The sequence below is a fragment of the Lichenostomus cassidix genome, chromosome 2 (genome assembly GCF_008360975.1).
Source record: "Lichenostomus cassidix isolate B80296 chromosome 2, HeHo_3.0, whole genome shotgun sequence".
In the NCBI taxonomy this organism is placed as follows: Eukaryota; Metazoa; Chordata; class Aves; order Passeriformes; family Meliphagidae; genus Lichenostomus; species Lichenostomus cassidix.
In genome coordinates, this window is record NC_139482.1 from 143,904,423 (window position 1) to 143,920,942 (window position 16,520).

General features: G+C 36.3%; 1 protein-coding gene across 6 annotated transcripts in view; it reads right to left on the bottom strand.

Annotated features, from left to right (window-relative positions):
• Nucleotides 1–3,501: 3,501 nt before the first annotated feature.
• DNAAF11 (dynein axonemal assembly factor 11) overlaps nt 3,502–16,520 on the bottom strand; it is a 34,899-nt gene continuing 21,880 nt past the window's right edge. For 5 of the 6 annotated variants that reach the window (XM_085053606.1, XM_085053610.1, XM_085053607.1 and 2 more), the window contains 2 exons: nt 13,579–13,664; nt 3,502–4,053 (listed from right to left, as the gene is read on the bottom strand). In XM_085053606.1, coding sequence (XP_084909732.1) covers nt 3,867–4,053; nt 13,579–13,664 — 273 coding nt within the window. In that variant the 3' untranslated portion in view covers nt 3,502–3,866. The remainder of the gene's footprint in view (nt 4,054–13,578; nt 13,665–16,520) is intronic. The other variant, XM_085053611.1, reaches the window with a different exon arrangement.

Here is a 16,520-nt window from a genome sequence, read left to right on the forward strand (position 1 = left end):
GAAGGTTGTGAATCCTTTGTCCCTGGAGATATTCTAAAGCCATCTGGATATGGTCCTGGACAACTGGCTGTAGTTTGAGCATGGACCAGACAACCACCACAGGCCTCTCCCAACTTTGAACATTCTGTGATGCTGTGATTTAGTTTGGTTGAAGTTAGCCAGTCTAGCACTGACAGCAAACACCTGTTTTTTAGCAACTGTTCAGGAAAAGACTAATGCTCAGGCCCCCTATGGCTTTCTTTCACATTCATTAACCAGTAAGAAATGTATTTGTTACTCACCAGCTCCCTCTTAGGGGAATTATCATTTGAAACGTGCAGTGGGAAAGCATATTTTGCATGTCCAGTACTGCTACCCATACTGTGTGTATTCAGAAATTCATCTAAGACTGAAAGACAAAATGCAGTTTTGAACTAAGTTTGTTATTTTATTGCACATTGTTCTGCTGTGATTGGAAGTTCAGGATAGCATTCCCTGTCATATTGTAACTGATTCCCTTCTCCTTTTGCTTTTTTTGACCAAGATGAACCAATTTAGCACTGGAGGGAACTGGATACTTTCTGTTTTGTGCATCAACAAAACTCTTGTTCTGATGGCAAATCCAAAATTTAGACTCCATCCCAGTTTTAGAACAAGAGGAAGATTTTGTGGCAAATCCAAGGGCATTCCTGAACCATTACACATCTTCTTTCAGTACTGCTAGTATTTGCCATTAACCCCATCCATCTCCTGTCTACTGAACGATGAATAAATCCATCAACTGCTAAAATTCATCCAGTCATCTAGTTAGAGGTGAAATATCACAACACATACTCAGTGCTTTCTGGAATTTTAATCTACTTAACCCAATTACATAGTAAGAGATAATGCTGTATGTACAACTGCTGAGTCTGCAGAGGCAAAATGAGGCAAGTGGCAAATCAAAAAGCAGCACTTTTTATCTGCTCTAAGTAGGGGAATCATGTTGCAGTTGCACAATGGCTTTGATCAGTTGCCACATCCTTAACTGGGGAGACAATGCTGGAGTTTCCTTTTTTGCTCTTCCTTTCTCTGGTGGGGGCTCACTATCTTTTATTCCTTTTGTTACTTTCTTTTCATTTTCACTGTACAGGGGTTATTTTATCCACATTGGCTGCATGTCCTTTGTCCTCTTTTGTCTTCTTTTCTCAAAATTGCATTACCTTAGTGGTCAGTAATTTTGTAAGTTGTGTTTATGTTCTTGTGGGTCACTGGTGTCATCTTGTGCTCACACATTTAATTTCTCTATGATCAACCTCTGCTTGTGTTCTCCATGGACCATACACAATTGAGAGGTTTATTGAAGCTGATTCTCAGAATAGACTTCATTTTCAGGCTGGATCCCAAGATTATTCTGCTGTGGGAAACAACTCTTTCTTCAGTCGTTCCAAGTATATTTTGGCACCTGCTATTAATTTTCCTATGAGGTGTAATTGTAGCTCAATACATTTTTTATTTTTTCCCCCCAAAACAGAGCATAATCTATTCACAATAAAAGCAGATGAAAAATAGAACTGAGTTGGAATGGGGAAAGATCATCCAATCATATTATCCTTTGGTATGACATAAGAGATTAATTTTTATAGCTCTCTATGAGAAAATGAAATAACCTGACCAGGCTGCATGGATGCCTCTGTTTTCCACAATTTTCTGAAACTCTTGACAGGTTCATCCATATTGGCTGAACATCTGAAAGGCTGATTGTCTCTACAAGATTTTCAGAAATAAGCAAAGAAGAAAAAGAGGAAAGCCAGCAAAAGGCTCACCTCTTAGAAACATCAGGAAACCCCCATAGCAATCAATAAAATTACAGGAAAGTAACACATTTCTGGATATGCTGCCAAAATTTACTGATTTTTGTCTTCAAAAAAGTGGTGGAGCCTTTTCTCTTCACCTATCCCATGGTCAGCAAAATTCATACTTCCAAAACAAAAGGAAATAAACTTGAGAGGAATAAAAGCATAAATTGCCCATCTGAGTGCTAAAAATTACATTATCGGTTGCCTCTTTTCCTACTGGGGCTGCACAGTTACATAAAACAACACCAATTTTAGCACCCCCGGGCTCTCCCAGGGCTGCAAGGGGATCTCTGCTCCAAGGGGTCTCTCTGGGGCTGCTGAGGGGAATTCCTTCTCCAAGCCTACAGCTCCCCTTGGGGTGCATCTGCTGCTGTTCCCTCCTCAGCTCCTCCTCATCTACCACTGTCACTTTGGCCCTTGCTGGAACCTGTTTGTCCCCAACATCCAGCAGCCCCACTGCCACCCCCAGGGCAGGGACACCCTGTGCAATCACAAGTACAGACACTTTAATGTGCAATCCAGAAAATGATCCATGCTAACCCTATGGGCATATTACTACTCAGTGAGGTCACGAGATAAAATTTAATACATCTTTTCCATAGTTATCTGGCAAGATTAGGCATTGCTAGTGAATTGGGACATATTGCAAGAGTAGTTGATATTTTTATACTCCATTAACCAGAGCAGAGATAGTTAAATAGATTCCAGGGCTCAGAGGCTTGTATCATTCAAGAATTTATTCTGGAGTTGAAAAAATTGAGTCAGTGCAAAAGCAAATTCCAGGATAATACAAAAGTACATCAGATGATGCCCAAATTCAACTTTGGTTTATGTCTTTGTGATATATAAATTTTCTTTTCAGCTTTTTGTATATGCAGCATTAGTATGAAAAATCATTCTTTTTATCCTATATCCATTTGAAATTGCAACCGAAGAAAATGCATCAGTTCAAGCCCTCAGCCTAAGTTGATGGATATGTTCTGCTTCTCTTCAGTTCACTTAAAGATAGACTATTTATCTTTATCTTACATTAAACATCTGTGAAGAATCACAAAGCATTTTAGAGTGGCTGAAAATTCCCAGAATTCAATGGAAATATTTTCATTCAAACTGCTGAGTTTTTTGCATTAGGTTTTTCACAATAAGGGACACAGCACGTTAAAAGAATGTGTTGTGAACTTGACTATGTGCTGAGGATACTGTGGGCACTATCTGAACTTAAACAGTGGTTCAGTTATAATTGTATAATAATAGTTATAAAGTTATAATAAGTGCAACTTATTAATTTTCTGTCTTAAGGATGAAAACAAGTTCTAACCAGAAAATATTGTTTGATTCTTCCTGACTTTGCTTGCTCTTGACTAGAAGCAAAAGTTTATTTGAATCTGAAGCATTGTCTTTCAGCTGGACCAAATGAAATCTTCCTTTATAAAGAAACAATTACAAATACATAAGCAATGTGATGTAGGTGACTCAACTTACTTTTTGTTTGAAGTTTCTCTTTATTCTCTCCCAAAATCTTCAAGGAGTGGCATTATTAGACAAGCTCCAGAATCCAGGAGCGGTGCAGTATGCTGGAAATTCAGTGATGTATGGTAGATTATAGCAGTATCTCTCACACTAACAGTACCCTTTTCTTCTACTGTTGTACTTCATGGAAATGAAAACACTGAAATAATACATATTTTTCCTATCCTTAGTTTAATGAGAAAAATCATAAATCTTGTTACAAGTACATTCTTCCTTCCTTTTCTCTTTTTCCACCGTAATGTATCATCTTTGAGCCCAGACAGCAAATTCTTTGAAGAAATTACAATCTCTGATATAAGACCCCTATTCTAATTTCAGACTTACTAAGTAAACAACCTAGAAAAAAGAATTTATATAGCAATATAATAACAGAAAATGCAGCAGAAAACACCAACATAAAAAAGTTATTGATAAGAAATGTAATGATATTGCCAACTTCAGCTCCATTTTGTTTACACATAGGGTCATGACATCAACACAAGATTCACACTACAGATAGAGGGACTATTTCAGAATGTTTCAAATTAAGGGAGGAACATCTTCGTTATTTTCAAAATCCACACAGCTCTTCTTAACCTCTGTAACCTTCTCTGGTTGTAGCTTTATAGGTCCCTGTCCAGTTCGTTCCTTTTCTTGGATTATCTTTGTCACATCAGGGAATGAATATTTACTAGGATCCACTTCTAACTTCTCAACTTGTCCACTCCTGAGAAAAAAGAAAATTAAAAAAAAAAAGAAGAAAATAAATAAATGGAAAAACCTAATTTCAGTGTCAAATATAACAGAATGTTTGAATTTATTATGTGATCCTATAATTCTATTTTGGGTGCCTGTTTATAAACACATTGACTTTGGTATGATGGTTGTTACTGAGTCCAATTAAACTAGGGTTAAGAGTTCTTGTAACTTGGAAATTGATTGCTATAAAAATCCTAAGTGTAAACACAGAAAAGCAATACAAAATCTCTAAGATTTTGTGGAAAAGAATCCTTAGTCTCCAAACAACAAAAGTTAATTTTTGATATCTGCAGTTCCATTTATATCAGAACATGGTGACTGATGGTATCACAGTACAAATGATGTAAGGCTTTTGATGTAAGACCATTTTTTTAAACCTAATTGTTTTTTAAGTACTTTTTCTTTCTGTTCCTTTTTAACAGTTCCTTCACACTGGCTGTCTATTAATTTCTAGGTGATAGGTCCCTCTTTGGAAAACAGAAATACTGTAATTTAGAGAGAAAATACAATTGTAGGAACTTGTTCACCTTGATCAGTTAATTTTTATATTTTGGCAATATGAATCCTCACCATGTTTTTATTATGAAAAAAAGAACTAAATTGTAAGAAAAGTCGGAGTTTTAACACAATTTTCAGATTCTATTACTATTAAGGATACCCTTTCAGATCACACTTAGAAATGTGTACAGGCCACCCATAAGGCAACATCACATGATAATCAGAGATTTAAACATCCTCTCTGTTTTGCAGCATTTAATCTCATTGTTCTTTTCTAATAGAGAACCTCAGTGATTAAATGGAAACAATCTAACCTGCTTTCATGTAATTTGTAACTGTTTACACAAAAAAAAAGGCAAACGGAAAATTTAATTGTACAATTGTGTTTAATTTCTTCAAATTACAACACGATTTGTACATCTTCATACTCCATTTTATAGAGAGTCACAATTCCCAGCTCAGCATTATAAAGGACAGTGCCTCACTCTTCTGACATTTGAGAAAACTGTGTTTGCCCAGGAGATCAGAAAGACTCCTTAGAAATAGAACAAACAGGGAGACAAAGTCACTGCATGACAGAATGCATTTTTCAGATGACAACACAGGTAATGAAAATTTGTAAATAAAGTATAATAAAATATTTTAAATGGAAAATACACCATCTTTAGTTGTTAAAACAGAGTGTTTTGCAGGGCAGCTTCCAAATTCTGCCAGTGCTTCTCCATCAGTGCTCTGGGAGATCTGAGCAGACATCCCAGCCCACACCTGTGTGCAGGATCTCTGTGTCACTGAAGGAGAGATACAGAGAGGCTGGTGGGAAGGTTCCTCCTCTGCTCCCATGCCATGCTGAGGAAAGCAGGAGTAGCAGAAGAGGCAGTCACCAGCCTAAGCACCTCTTTCAGCTCTATACCACTTGATTTTTCTAGTACTAAAAGAATGATTTGATCATTTTCCTGAGCAGAAAACAGCCAGAAAAGCTGCCTGCTTTAATAATCAGGATAAATCTTTTCCAAATAGTGATATAAACAAAAATTACTCAGAGTAGAATTTTATGGGTAATGAAAACAAATACAAGAAAAGTCTTATTTCTTTACCCTGAATGTTCTTCAATTTATAAAGCTAGATTTTTTCCTGATATTGCACTATACTATTCAATGAAACAAAAATGTGTTCAATTTGTGGCAACATTCTGAAAAATGTTCATCACCAAGTAATAAGGGACATTTTTGTTTCCTGTGTAATTTAGGAAATGTGCTGTGACCTGGAATCACTTTATCAGTAGCTGTTGGTGAGATTGCAAAGAGAGCAGACCCTGTCCAGGCTCTTAATCTAATCATTTACCACTAATCTGAAGCACCTCAGAAAAGTTAAAAAAACACAAATATGAAAATAAATTAGGCTCAGCCAGTGCTTCCATCACATGCTAGAAAAGAATTTCCTTAATTTGAAGTATTTTAATTAGCAGTGCTATTTCACATTTGTTCAACAGCTCTAGAATTGTATAAATTGTCAGTCATGCAAATACAATCATGGAGTTTGAATATCTTATTGCTGAGTAGTAAAATAAACTTCAGTGCACCAGAAATAAATTAATGGTGAGTTTCATAAGTAACAATCCACATCAAGAAGCTATGAAAAGGTTATTGCATCAGCCATTCTCAAAATTTCATCAATGCATGTAACCTAGATGTGTGTTAGAAACAGGCAATGGGTAAGACTAAGAATCAAACACAGGTGAATTTTTCCAGAAAAGAAGTGGATTTTTATGTACTTAAATGAAGATGATCAAACATTCTATACTTGTTTAGTAAAGCTTCACAGTGGTCTCACTGCTACCATGATACAACTATTGGCTGACAGCAAGGCTCAGGCTGAAATCAGTGCAGCTAGCACACAGATCTGCTGAGGAGCTGCTGCTCTCATCACACAATCTATGCAATAGAGGCTTGGTATTGATGAAGTCAAGAAGAACCACATGAACATTTATTGAAGAAAGAACGAGGGTTTTTTTCCACGTAATTCTACCTAGCAGAATAAAAATCATCTTGTGGCTGAAACTCTTCCATGAGCAATGGTAAAACAGCTGTTATGGTTCCTTGCAGGATCAGCTAGAGAAGATACCTGAAAATCACAGTGTTTGCAAACTATTTGAAGTTCAGGTTTAAAAATAGGTGAAGTTCACAGTTTTTGGCACTTCTACCTGCTGCTGAATGTTCTCTTCTTAAGAAATTATAGTCTAAACACCAGCGCACCACCCAAAAACATGAAAACCTTTCTTTCTTCCTGACACTTTCTTTTCCCTCCAAAAGGCTATTTCTACCTCCCCACAGTCTGATAATGCTTTTAAAGAATAAACTTAGAAGACTCCACAATAAAGAAAGTTTTGCATAACTATAGCAGCCTGCTGAACAATCTGGTGTGTGACATGCTGCATATCTGATAATTTGGTATTTCTTGATAATTTACACTTTTGTTTACACAGTCCTTAATCCACATACTTGATATTTAAATAAATTGATAGTTACATTTCCCTGTTTCAACTTCTGAATTTCAACAAAATTTAGATTGCTAGAGATTTCTCATATCTTTGATCATTAATATATGGTTATTGATATCCGACTGAAAGTTTTCTTTCTGGTATCAGAATATCTAAATATATTTAGGAATCACAACCAACAGCTTTGAAGAGGCACTTTTTCAAATATTCAAACACTGTGAATGAAACAGGTCAAAAAACACCATTATCCTAGAAAAAAGTACTAATAAATCCTTTCCTTGAACAAGAAGTGATTCCAGTATCTGAAATGACATTATTTGAGAGCACAGAGAAAGAAAAATCATTATTTAGGTATGTCAAAAACTGATGGTGTGACACTTGTCATACTCTGGTCTCAACTTTTGAAAATATATGCTTTAAAAAATCTACTAGGTAATCTAAGCAAATAATTATGTTTTTTTAAGTAACTGGAATATTAATTCCTCTTTCATTATGTAAGAGGCCTTTCAGATCTCCCTACATGCATGTAGTCTGAAATGAAGCTGTAACTGGTGTCTTCAGAATCTGTGGGAAAACAAGAATACTGGTAGAATCAAATTCATTTTTCGGGGACTAAACTACAGTGAAGAAGAACTAACAAATCACTGGTAAATGTTCTGTTAAATAAAAGACTGACAATATCTAGGTCATACTGTTCTAAAAGACAAATATATTTCACAAATAGGATTCATCAGACTGAGAATGTACATGTTACCAGTATCCATGTTTCTAAAAATTAGACAGAAAATTGTAGTCACTGTGACATTTTCAACTTCATTGTTCCATCTCTTTCCTTCTTTTGAATAATCACTTCAAGATACTAAATTTTAAACTGACCTTGTCTGCTAGCAAGAAATATGCTCCAATACCTGCAATATGCAAATTGACCCTGAATTTCTACATGTGGCTATAATATCATCTTACTTTCACTCCTTTCACTGTTAAATTTGTCAGCCAAACTTGAAACCCTTAAACACTGGGGAAACATATACTGAAAACACACTTTATTCAAACAAAGCTTTTTCACAGTTATGGAATGTTAGAAAGCTACTTTAAAGTCCATCTCTACCCCCAGACTTTTGTCCTTGTCACATATGCACAACCAAAGATTACTTTAGGCTGCACTGATCAGGAACTAACTGAACTATTCTCTTGAGAATGCTTTCTCCAGAAGGCCATGTTTCTGAAGCCTTCTCACATTTATTAAAGTTATGGATTAGCAGATACCTGTGTGCAAATTAATTTTCAAATCACTTCTGAGGCACCCCACCTTTTGTTCTCATTAGTCATCAAATGATAGAGGTGTACACCCTCTGCTTTGATTAGCTCCAGGCCTGTGTGAGAATGCAAATGAATCCATATTTTGAGACTAATTTGGGAAAAAAACTTTTTTAGTACATTGCTTACTCATACCTGACTACACTTTCAGTTAAGAAGTCCATTGAATTGCAATTCCTATAATTCCTCCCTTCCCAGACAATATTACTTGCATTCTAAAAACTCTCAGTGTCTTCATGACAGCTAGCAAGCTTCATTGCCAGAAAATATTAATTCTGCAAACTATTCCACTCTCAAGATTTGTGATTGAATCTCAGATATTTATCAAAGGCCTTATATCTCAATAGAAATGATAACTGACTTGTCATTTGTGATCTTTGCACACATTTACTCATCTGTCATTCAGGCCACTCTTCAGATGCACTTGGCTTTCTTCACATTAAAATGTTTGTGCTTGGTTTAGACACAGAGGAGAATCTGGATCCTGAAAGATCATATAAATCCTCCTGCAGTTCTTTCAGGTTGGTTTGTCTGGAGTGCCATTCAGTTTCTGACCTCATCTCACTTCCCCTTCCCAGTCCTGAGGAAATTACTAATTTTGTTCTACTGTATTTCTTTTTGGAGTTCTCTCCCTTCCAACTCTATCCCTCTGTGTGTAAACTATAGGAATGTAAGACTGCAAGAGATTTTCAGCCATTCAGTCTGTGGAAAGGGAGAATTCTGACACTTCATAAGGACTGCTTCAAGAATTCAAATTAGAACTTCTCACTCCCAAAGAAAGATTCTTCCTCATACATCTACAAATTTTTCCCACAAATTTGTTCTTTGCCTCTTCTCCACCAAAATGAACCAAGCTAAATCAGGCTCATTCAGTAACACAGAGCTTTGCAGTATGTTTCATCTTCAGCAACACTGTTACATATGAAGTGAGACAACCGTAGAGAATTTTTGAAATATTCACTCTCTTATTCTTTATTTGTTAATAAGAAAAAAAAAAGCTCAACTAAAACCAAAGACTTCTCCAAGAAAATTAAAGTAATGCTTGTTTATTACTGAAACTGCAAAAGGTAAAAGAAGTTCTGTTAATGAGTCTTTTCATGACGTGTTTGCTAGAAAAAGATCAGAATTAAAATCCAATACAGTGATTAAAAACATTCAAGTTTTTGCAGTCTCAAGTTCAACATAACCTATAAATAATAATTTTATATTTTATGTCTCTCCCAATTAGTGAAATTTGGTTGAAACTGGATAACCTGTTCAAAGGCATTTATGGGTGCACCTGCAGACAGAGGTGGACAAACCAGCAGCATATTTTTTCTTTTTTTTTCTCCTTAAGAATCTAGATAAAAAACCCCAAACTGAACAAAAACAAACCAAAACAAAAAGCTGCCAAAACTCATACATTATGCACTGCCACGCAGAACTGATTCCAGTAGAATGTAAGTCAGATTTCCAGCCTAATGTATTACATGGTACTCTCTAAAGCATATGCTGGCTTAGTCACCCAGTGCACTCCTGCTTAGCTAAGAGGGTAAAAGACATTTAGGGCAATCAGATTTGCAATGCCTGAACTACAAAATCAGAAATCACCTCTACATTACATTCCTTATTTCATTATAAAAAGTATGTGTAGATCAGAACTTGCTGATTAATTTTCAATTCTGCAGAAACTGCCACTCCATTCCTTTGCCTCTAAAAATTAAACCATTCTCTGGCTGCATTTCTCAACCTCAGTGTATATAAAGATCTACAGTAATAAGAAACAAAACAAAAGCAAAACAAGAAAACTCAAAAAATGAAAGAAAAAAGTTACATTCCTATGAATCTTCCGTTACTGGAGGAATTCAAATGTGTATATGCTTACATTTAGAGACACTTCGAGTTTTATTTCATGTTTCTTCTCCATTCTTTCTTCTCTGACATGCTAAAGGAAGAATAGTCTAAAGTTGAAGGTATGAGACAAGGATTGTGGACTTTATGGAACTGTTACTCTTAAAACTTCCAGTATGACTTCAGAAAAGTCAGTTCCTACCTTCCTCTAAATTTCCTCTGTGCAGCTGTGGAGAACTCAACTTTGGTATCTTACAGCTGAACTGTAAGGCCAGTTCCAGTAAGGAATGGCATACTCAGCTACTGCATTAATAGAGGCTTTGTAAATATAATAGATCAATCTGTCAAATTCCTTCCACAGAAACGTGCCTCTTTGAAGGCTCAAAATACAGTTTCATATATAGTCACAGAAGAAATCTCTCATACATGGCAGAAGTAATGACAGTATCATCATGTAATCTAGCTAACAAGAGTTAAAGAGATTTAAAGCCCTACATTACAGTTTGGCAGATTATATGTCTGACAGCATTTAGCTAAGACATCTGTAGCTGTCAAGTGTAATCACTGTAATGAATGTTCTTCTGTAATCTAAAAGACAACTATTCAGCAAATTTTTAACATCTGGCTAGTCAGCGACTTTTCAGCTAAAGAGGTCAAAACTTACTATTTTTAGAAAGGTGTGTAATTCAAAAACTCTTTTTCTGCTTGTACTTTTGTGATATATATTTCTGTAATATTTTAACCCTCAAAACCTGCAGGAAGCATATTCATAATTACTTAAAACTTTAAGGAAATCAAACACAAATTCTTGGACTTTCACTATGCCATAGAATATCTTTACAGATACTGGCAGGAAAGGCACCATTTCACATTATTACTTCCATGCTCCCACTATTATTTAAACATTTACTGTGTGGCCAAAACTAAAGAAAAACAGAGGGCTGAAAGGAAATATATTTTCCTAATACACAAGATGATTTTTTAACTTATTTCTTGTCACACATTTAAAGCTTTAGCTGTACTTCTGTGGAAAAGCACAATTCCTTTTGCAAAGAAGAGTCACAGAACAGATTCACAGAATGGTTTGGGATGGAAGGGAAATTTACAGGTCATCTAGTCCAACTCCTCTGCAATGACCAAGAGATTTCTCAACTAGATCAGGTAGCTCAGAGTCCCATTCAACCTGACCTTGAACATTTAGAGGGATGGGGCATCCACCACCTCTCTGGGCAACTGGTGCCAGTGTTTCACCATCCTAATAATACAAAAATTGTTTCTTATATCTTTCTATATTTCCCCTCTTTTCCTTTAAAACAATTATTCCTTGTCCTCTCTCTAGACACCTTATTAAAAATCTGTCCCCATCTTTCTTAAAAGACCCTTTTTAGTATGAAAGCCTGCTAGAAGGCCTCCCTGAAGCCTTATCTTTTCCAGACTGAAGAACCCACACTCTCTCAGCCTTTCCTCATAGGAGAGGTGCTCCAGCCCTCTGATAATTTTTGTGGCCCTCCTCTAGACTGGCTCCAGCAGGTCCATGTCTTTCCTGTACTAAGGATCCCAGGGCTGGATGCAGCACTTTAGGTGGGGTCTTGTTAGAGCAGAGCAGAGAGGGAGAATCCCCTCCCTCAACCTGCTGCCCACATGGCTTTTGATGCCACCCAGGAGATGGCTGGCTTTCTGGCCTGCAAGTGCACACTGCCTGCTCATGTCCAGTTTTTCACCAACCAGTATCCCCAGGTTCTTCTCAGGGCTGCTCTCACTCCCTCCTTTCCCCAACCTTTATTATACCAGGGTTTTTTCTGACCCATGTGCACCACCTTGCATCTGACCTTGCTCAAGCTGAGGACATTCAGGTGAAACCACTTCTCAAGCTTGCCCACATCCCTCTTGATGGCATCCCCCTTCTGGCATGCAAAATGCTCCACCCAGCTTGTAGTCACCCGCAAACTTGCTGAGAGTGTCCTTGACATGAAAATGTATTGGTACCAGTATGGCCCCTATGGGACACCACTTGTCACTGATCTCCATCAACAGATTGAGTCATTGCCTGCTCCACTCTGGAGACAAATATCCCCCCAGTTCCTAGGCAGAGTAAAAATCCCAAAGGTGAGGCTGATGAGTCATGAGTTGCTAGCATCCTCCTTTCTACTTTTTAAAAATGGGTGCAATATTTCCATTTTTCCAGTCACCAGGGATGTCACCTGATTTCCATGACTTTGCAAGTATAATGGAGAGTAAATATCCACCATTTGGCCTGGATCTTCTAAAAATATATGAAATACTCTGTAATCAAAATAACGCACTGTTGTAATGACTGCTGCCTAAGGAAAGGGGACAGTCCTTGGGGCTCACTAGTAACCTCAACAAATTCTTGCACGTGCCCTGTCATTTTCTAAGGCAGATCATCAAGCAAATAAATTAATGACTGATTTTCATTAGAAATAAGAAATTAAAAGTAAAATTAATTACAATTGACTCTTGTAGAACCATTTTACCAGTGTCCTAAATATTGAGACCAAGAACAGCCATGATTCAAAATGCCATTTTTTACTAACTGCTTGGCCTTTTAACAACATTCACCACAATGAAATCAAACAAGGAAACAAGTGCAACACTTCAAATACAAACTGATAAACATCTTAAGAGACTTCATTGTTACCATATCTTATTCTGGTATAAATACCATTGGATATAGCAAAAGGAAAAGGAAATATTAAAATATATATCATGGTATTTGTACTTAGGCCAAGTGACCATAAACCCTACTGTCTATCTACAGTAGCACTTGCTAAGGATAAAAACAAAAGTAGTGCATCACTGATATTCACTTGCTTTGGGAAGTCATTAACTGCAAGATTTCAAGAGCTGGAGTTGATATCACATTTAATAAGATGGATCTCTGTTACAAAACCTTGCAGAATTGCTTTCTGAACTTATTTATTGGAGCAATAGATCAGCCTGTATAACAGTAAGAAAATACCTTCATGAGAGATTAAAAATCATTGCTTTCTAAAAGGTTTTCAGACTTGTGTTCCATAGTAAGGAGCTTTGCAGAGGCCATTCTCAGTAGGTGATTTAGTTTTAGTATATACCAGTTAACAATCTAAATGAGGTGATGGAAAAAAAACTCCTAAGCACAAATAAGTGCATTTTTGGCTCTTCTATTGGAGGAGATCGCTTTTTAAAAAACAGCACCAGAGAGGCTATTAAACTAAAGCTTTTAGACATTCTTTTACTCTACACTAATCAATATTTTCATATTTTCAACAATAACATAAAAGAAGCACATTCTGGCATGTGAATAATACACTGACAAATATAAAACTCATGCAGAAGATAAAAAGGAATTACCTTCTTGTATTTTTCAGCAGTGTATTGCAGTCAGAATGTTTAATTGAAGTTGAAACTTTTTGCTTAGCCAGGATTATTTCTTTAGCCTAAATAAAAATAGACAAAACATAATTCTCATAAAAGCTGACACTTTTGCTCGCAAGCATTTAAATAATCTTTCAAAAATAGAAAATTGAAAGCGTCTGCATAAATTTTCTCTTGTGACATTTACTCTTTCTGTTATATTTTAACACTCTTCACTCAGCATGAAACATAGACATAAGGCAAGTTAAACGAAATTATCTGAATGGAATTATAGTCAAACATGTACAAAATTATATATAAAAGGGTATTTAAATATATACATCTACTTGTATTTAAATATATGCTGTCTTGTTTAGTACCACGTTAATAACGCACATTACTGATTGCATTTCACTTCTGGTGTCCAAGTACTTGTTCAGACATTTTTATTAAAAAATCAGTTGCAGTCTGGACTTCTCACTCAAATGACAAGGGACCACAAACTGCCTCAACTCCTTTGCTAAAACAGAATCTTAAGTTCAAAGTCCAAATTAATTCCCCTTCTCAAAGAAAACATGTTCCCCATGATTTTTTGGAAGATGTGTTATTGACAAAAGAGTATCTCATGGCAAAAGAATCTCCTTCCCTTCATAACAACAGCATAGAAGAGGGACGCCTTGGGCATTTGAAAGGAAGAACAGGAACTATGCCAAACATAGTCATTTTATCGACTATTTCATAGTGCAATTGATTTGAGAGCAGTCTGTTTCAGAAGCCTTGTGAATTTAGTCTCCATTCTAAACCCCACATGAAATAAAGACAGAGTCTATAGCTTCTGTCATTTGTTTCTGGAAATCAGCGTGAAGAGACTGATCCCCTCTGATTCTTTACATGCTCTGATGAAGGAAAGTCTTTTTCTTTGTACCTTCCCTCTTTTCTCAGGAGGCCCTCAAGTGGTTTTTTTTTTAACACAAATTCATTCCATTGATCCTCTGGAGAATTGTGCTCCTTACTTTGTCCTCAGAGCATATCATCAAGGATGGTGAAGAAACGTGGTGATTCTGCACTCAAAAGAAAATACATCGTTGACAAGAACTGACCTTGGAACTTAGGGAAAGATTAGGATTTGCCTACTAGGACATCTATTAATTATCAAATACTGTTTGACTTAAAAGATCTTCAGCTTAGAAGATGCCCTCCTACTCCTGTTCAATAATAAAAAAAAAGATACTATAATTTTTCTTCTTTTTGATACAACAATAGTATGTGAGGTTCACCAAGCCAATAACTGATGGCCCATCTCTTGATGGTGATCAATGAGGAAAATTGTTCTCCAAAACAGAACTATCATAGAATGTGGCCAAAGATAAGACTTTGGGCTCAGTAGAAAGATAACAGTGTGAAATTTAAAGCCTGTGGTAGATAGGAAGGTGGACTAAATTAACATAATGAAGCTTTATGAAAGTTATTCTGTGATACTGTCTCTAATCACATTTTTGTGTACAGTTTTGGGCACCACAATATACAGAAGAAATAAAGCTATGAAAAAGCATCCAAAGGAGGCCACAAGAATGGTGAAGGGTCTGGAGAAGAAGCCATATGAGCAGCAGCTGAGGTCACTTGGTCTCTTCAGCCTGAAGAAGAGGAGATTGAGGGGAAGTTTCATTGAGGTCTTCAACATGCTCATGAGGGGAAGAGGAGGGGCAGGCACTGATCTCTTCTCTCTGGTGACAGTGACAGGAGACAAGGGAACGGCCTGAAGCTGAGTCAGGGGAGGTTTAGGTTGAATATTAGGAAATGGTTCTTCCCAGAGGGGGCTGGGCACTGCAACAGGCTCTCCAGGGAAGTGGTCACAGGACCAAACCTGACAGAGATCAAGAAGCACTTTGACAATGCTCATGGTGTGACTCTTGGGGCATCCTGTGCAGGGCCAGAAGTTGGATTTGATGATCCCGATGGGTTCCATTCAACTCAGCATATTCTATGATTCTGTGGTTAATTGGAAAACAGAAAGAACACCCCTTTTAAGATCATTATCAAAGAATTCTAGATATAGATGTTTTAAATATAATCTGGAGTATATTTGAGAAAACAGAAGGAATATGTGAAAACCATATTTTTGTTCATATTTTCAGTCCACCTTTTTTTTCCTACAATGGCTTTCTTATGCTACAATGGGAATTCCTCTGAGTAACAGGTTTTCCCTGAAACACATTTATGCTGAAGGATTATTAGATTTCTAGGGTTTCACAGCTGTGTCTCCACATGCCTTTGATGGTAATGAAATATTACTGCATTACCATACCTAGATAAGTGAGAATTATATAATGTAATTCTATCAAATAACACTGACATGCATAATACACACCACTCCTATTTTTAGATCAATTAGGGAATCTAACTCTCATTGATCTTTGAATTTCTAATCGCTTTTGAAGGCCAAGGCAATAAAAAGCTGTCAGCATTTATTTGTGACTGCTAATATAATAAAGAATTAATCAAAAGTCCAAAGTTTTCTCTCTGATTCACTAAAATAAGAAAAATAAAGTTTTAAAACATGACAGAGAATGTCTCAGAACCCTAAATAAAATCTGCTTGTTAATAACACTGGGGTTTGGTGATTTTACTCAGACAGTAATTAAAATGCTGGTGTAATCTATTGACATTTTATTAAATAATTTATTTAATTTGCTGATTTTAGTTAAGTTCCATTAAAAAATCTCTCAATTTTTAATTTTCTTGCATCATCTGCACAGATGATGCTGCCAGAGCACAAAGTTTCAAAATCTAAGAAGCTTCATCTCACAGATACTTTTACCAGAACATGAGGCATGCACAATGTAGTCATTATCAACACCTCACTCATGCAAAATCTCTGTACAGATGACTATTACAGTAAAAACACCAATTTTTAAAAGTGTCACTTTATCATTTCACTG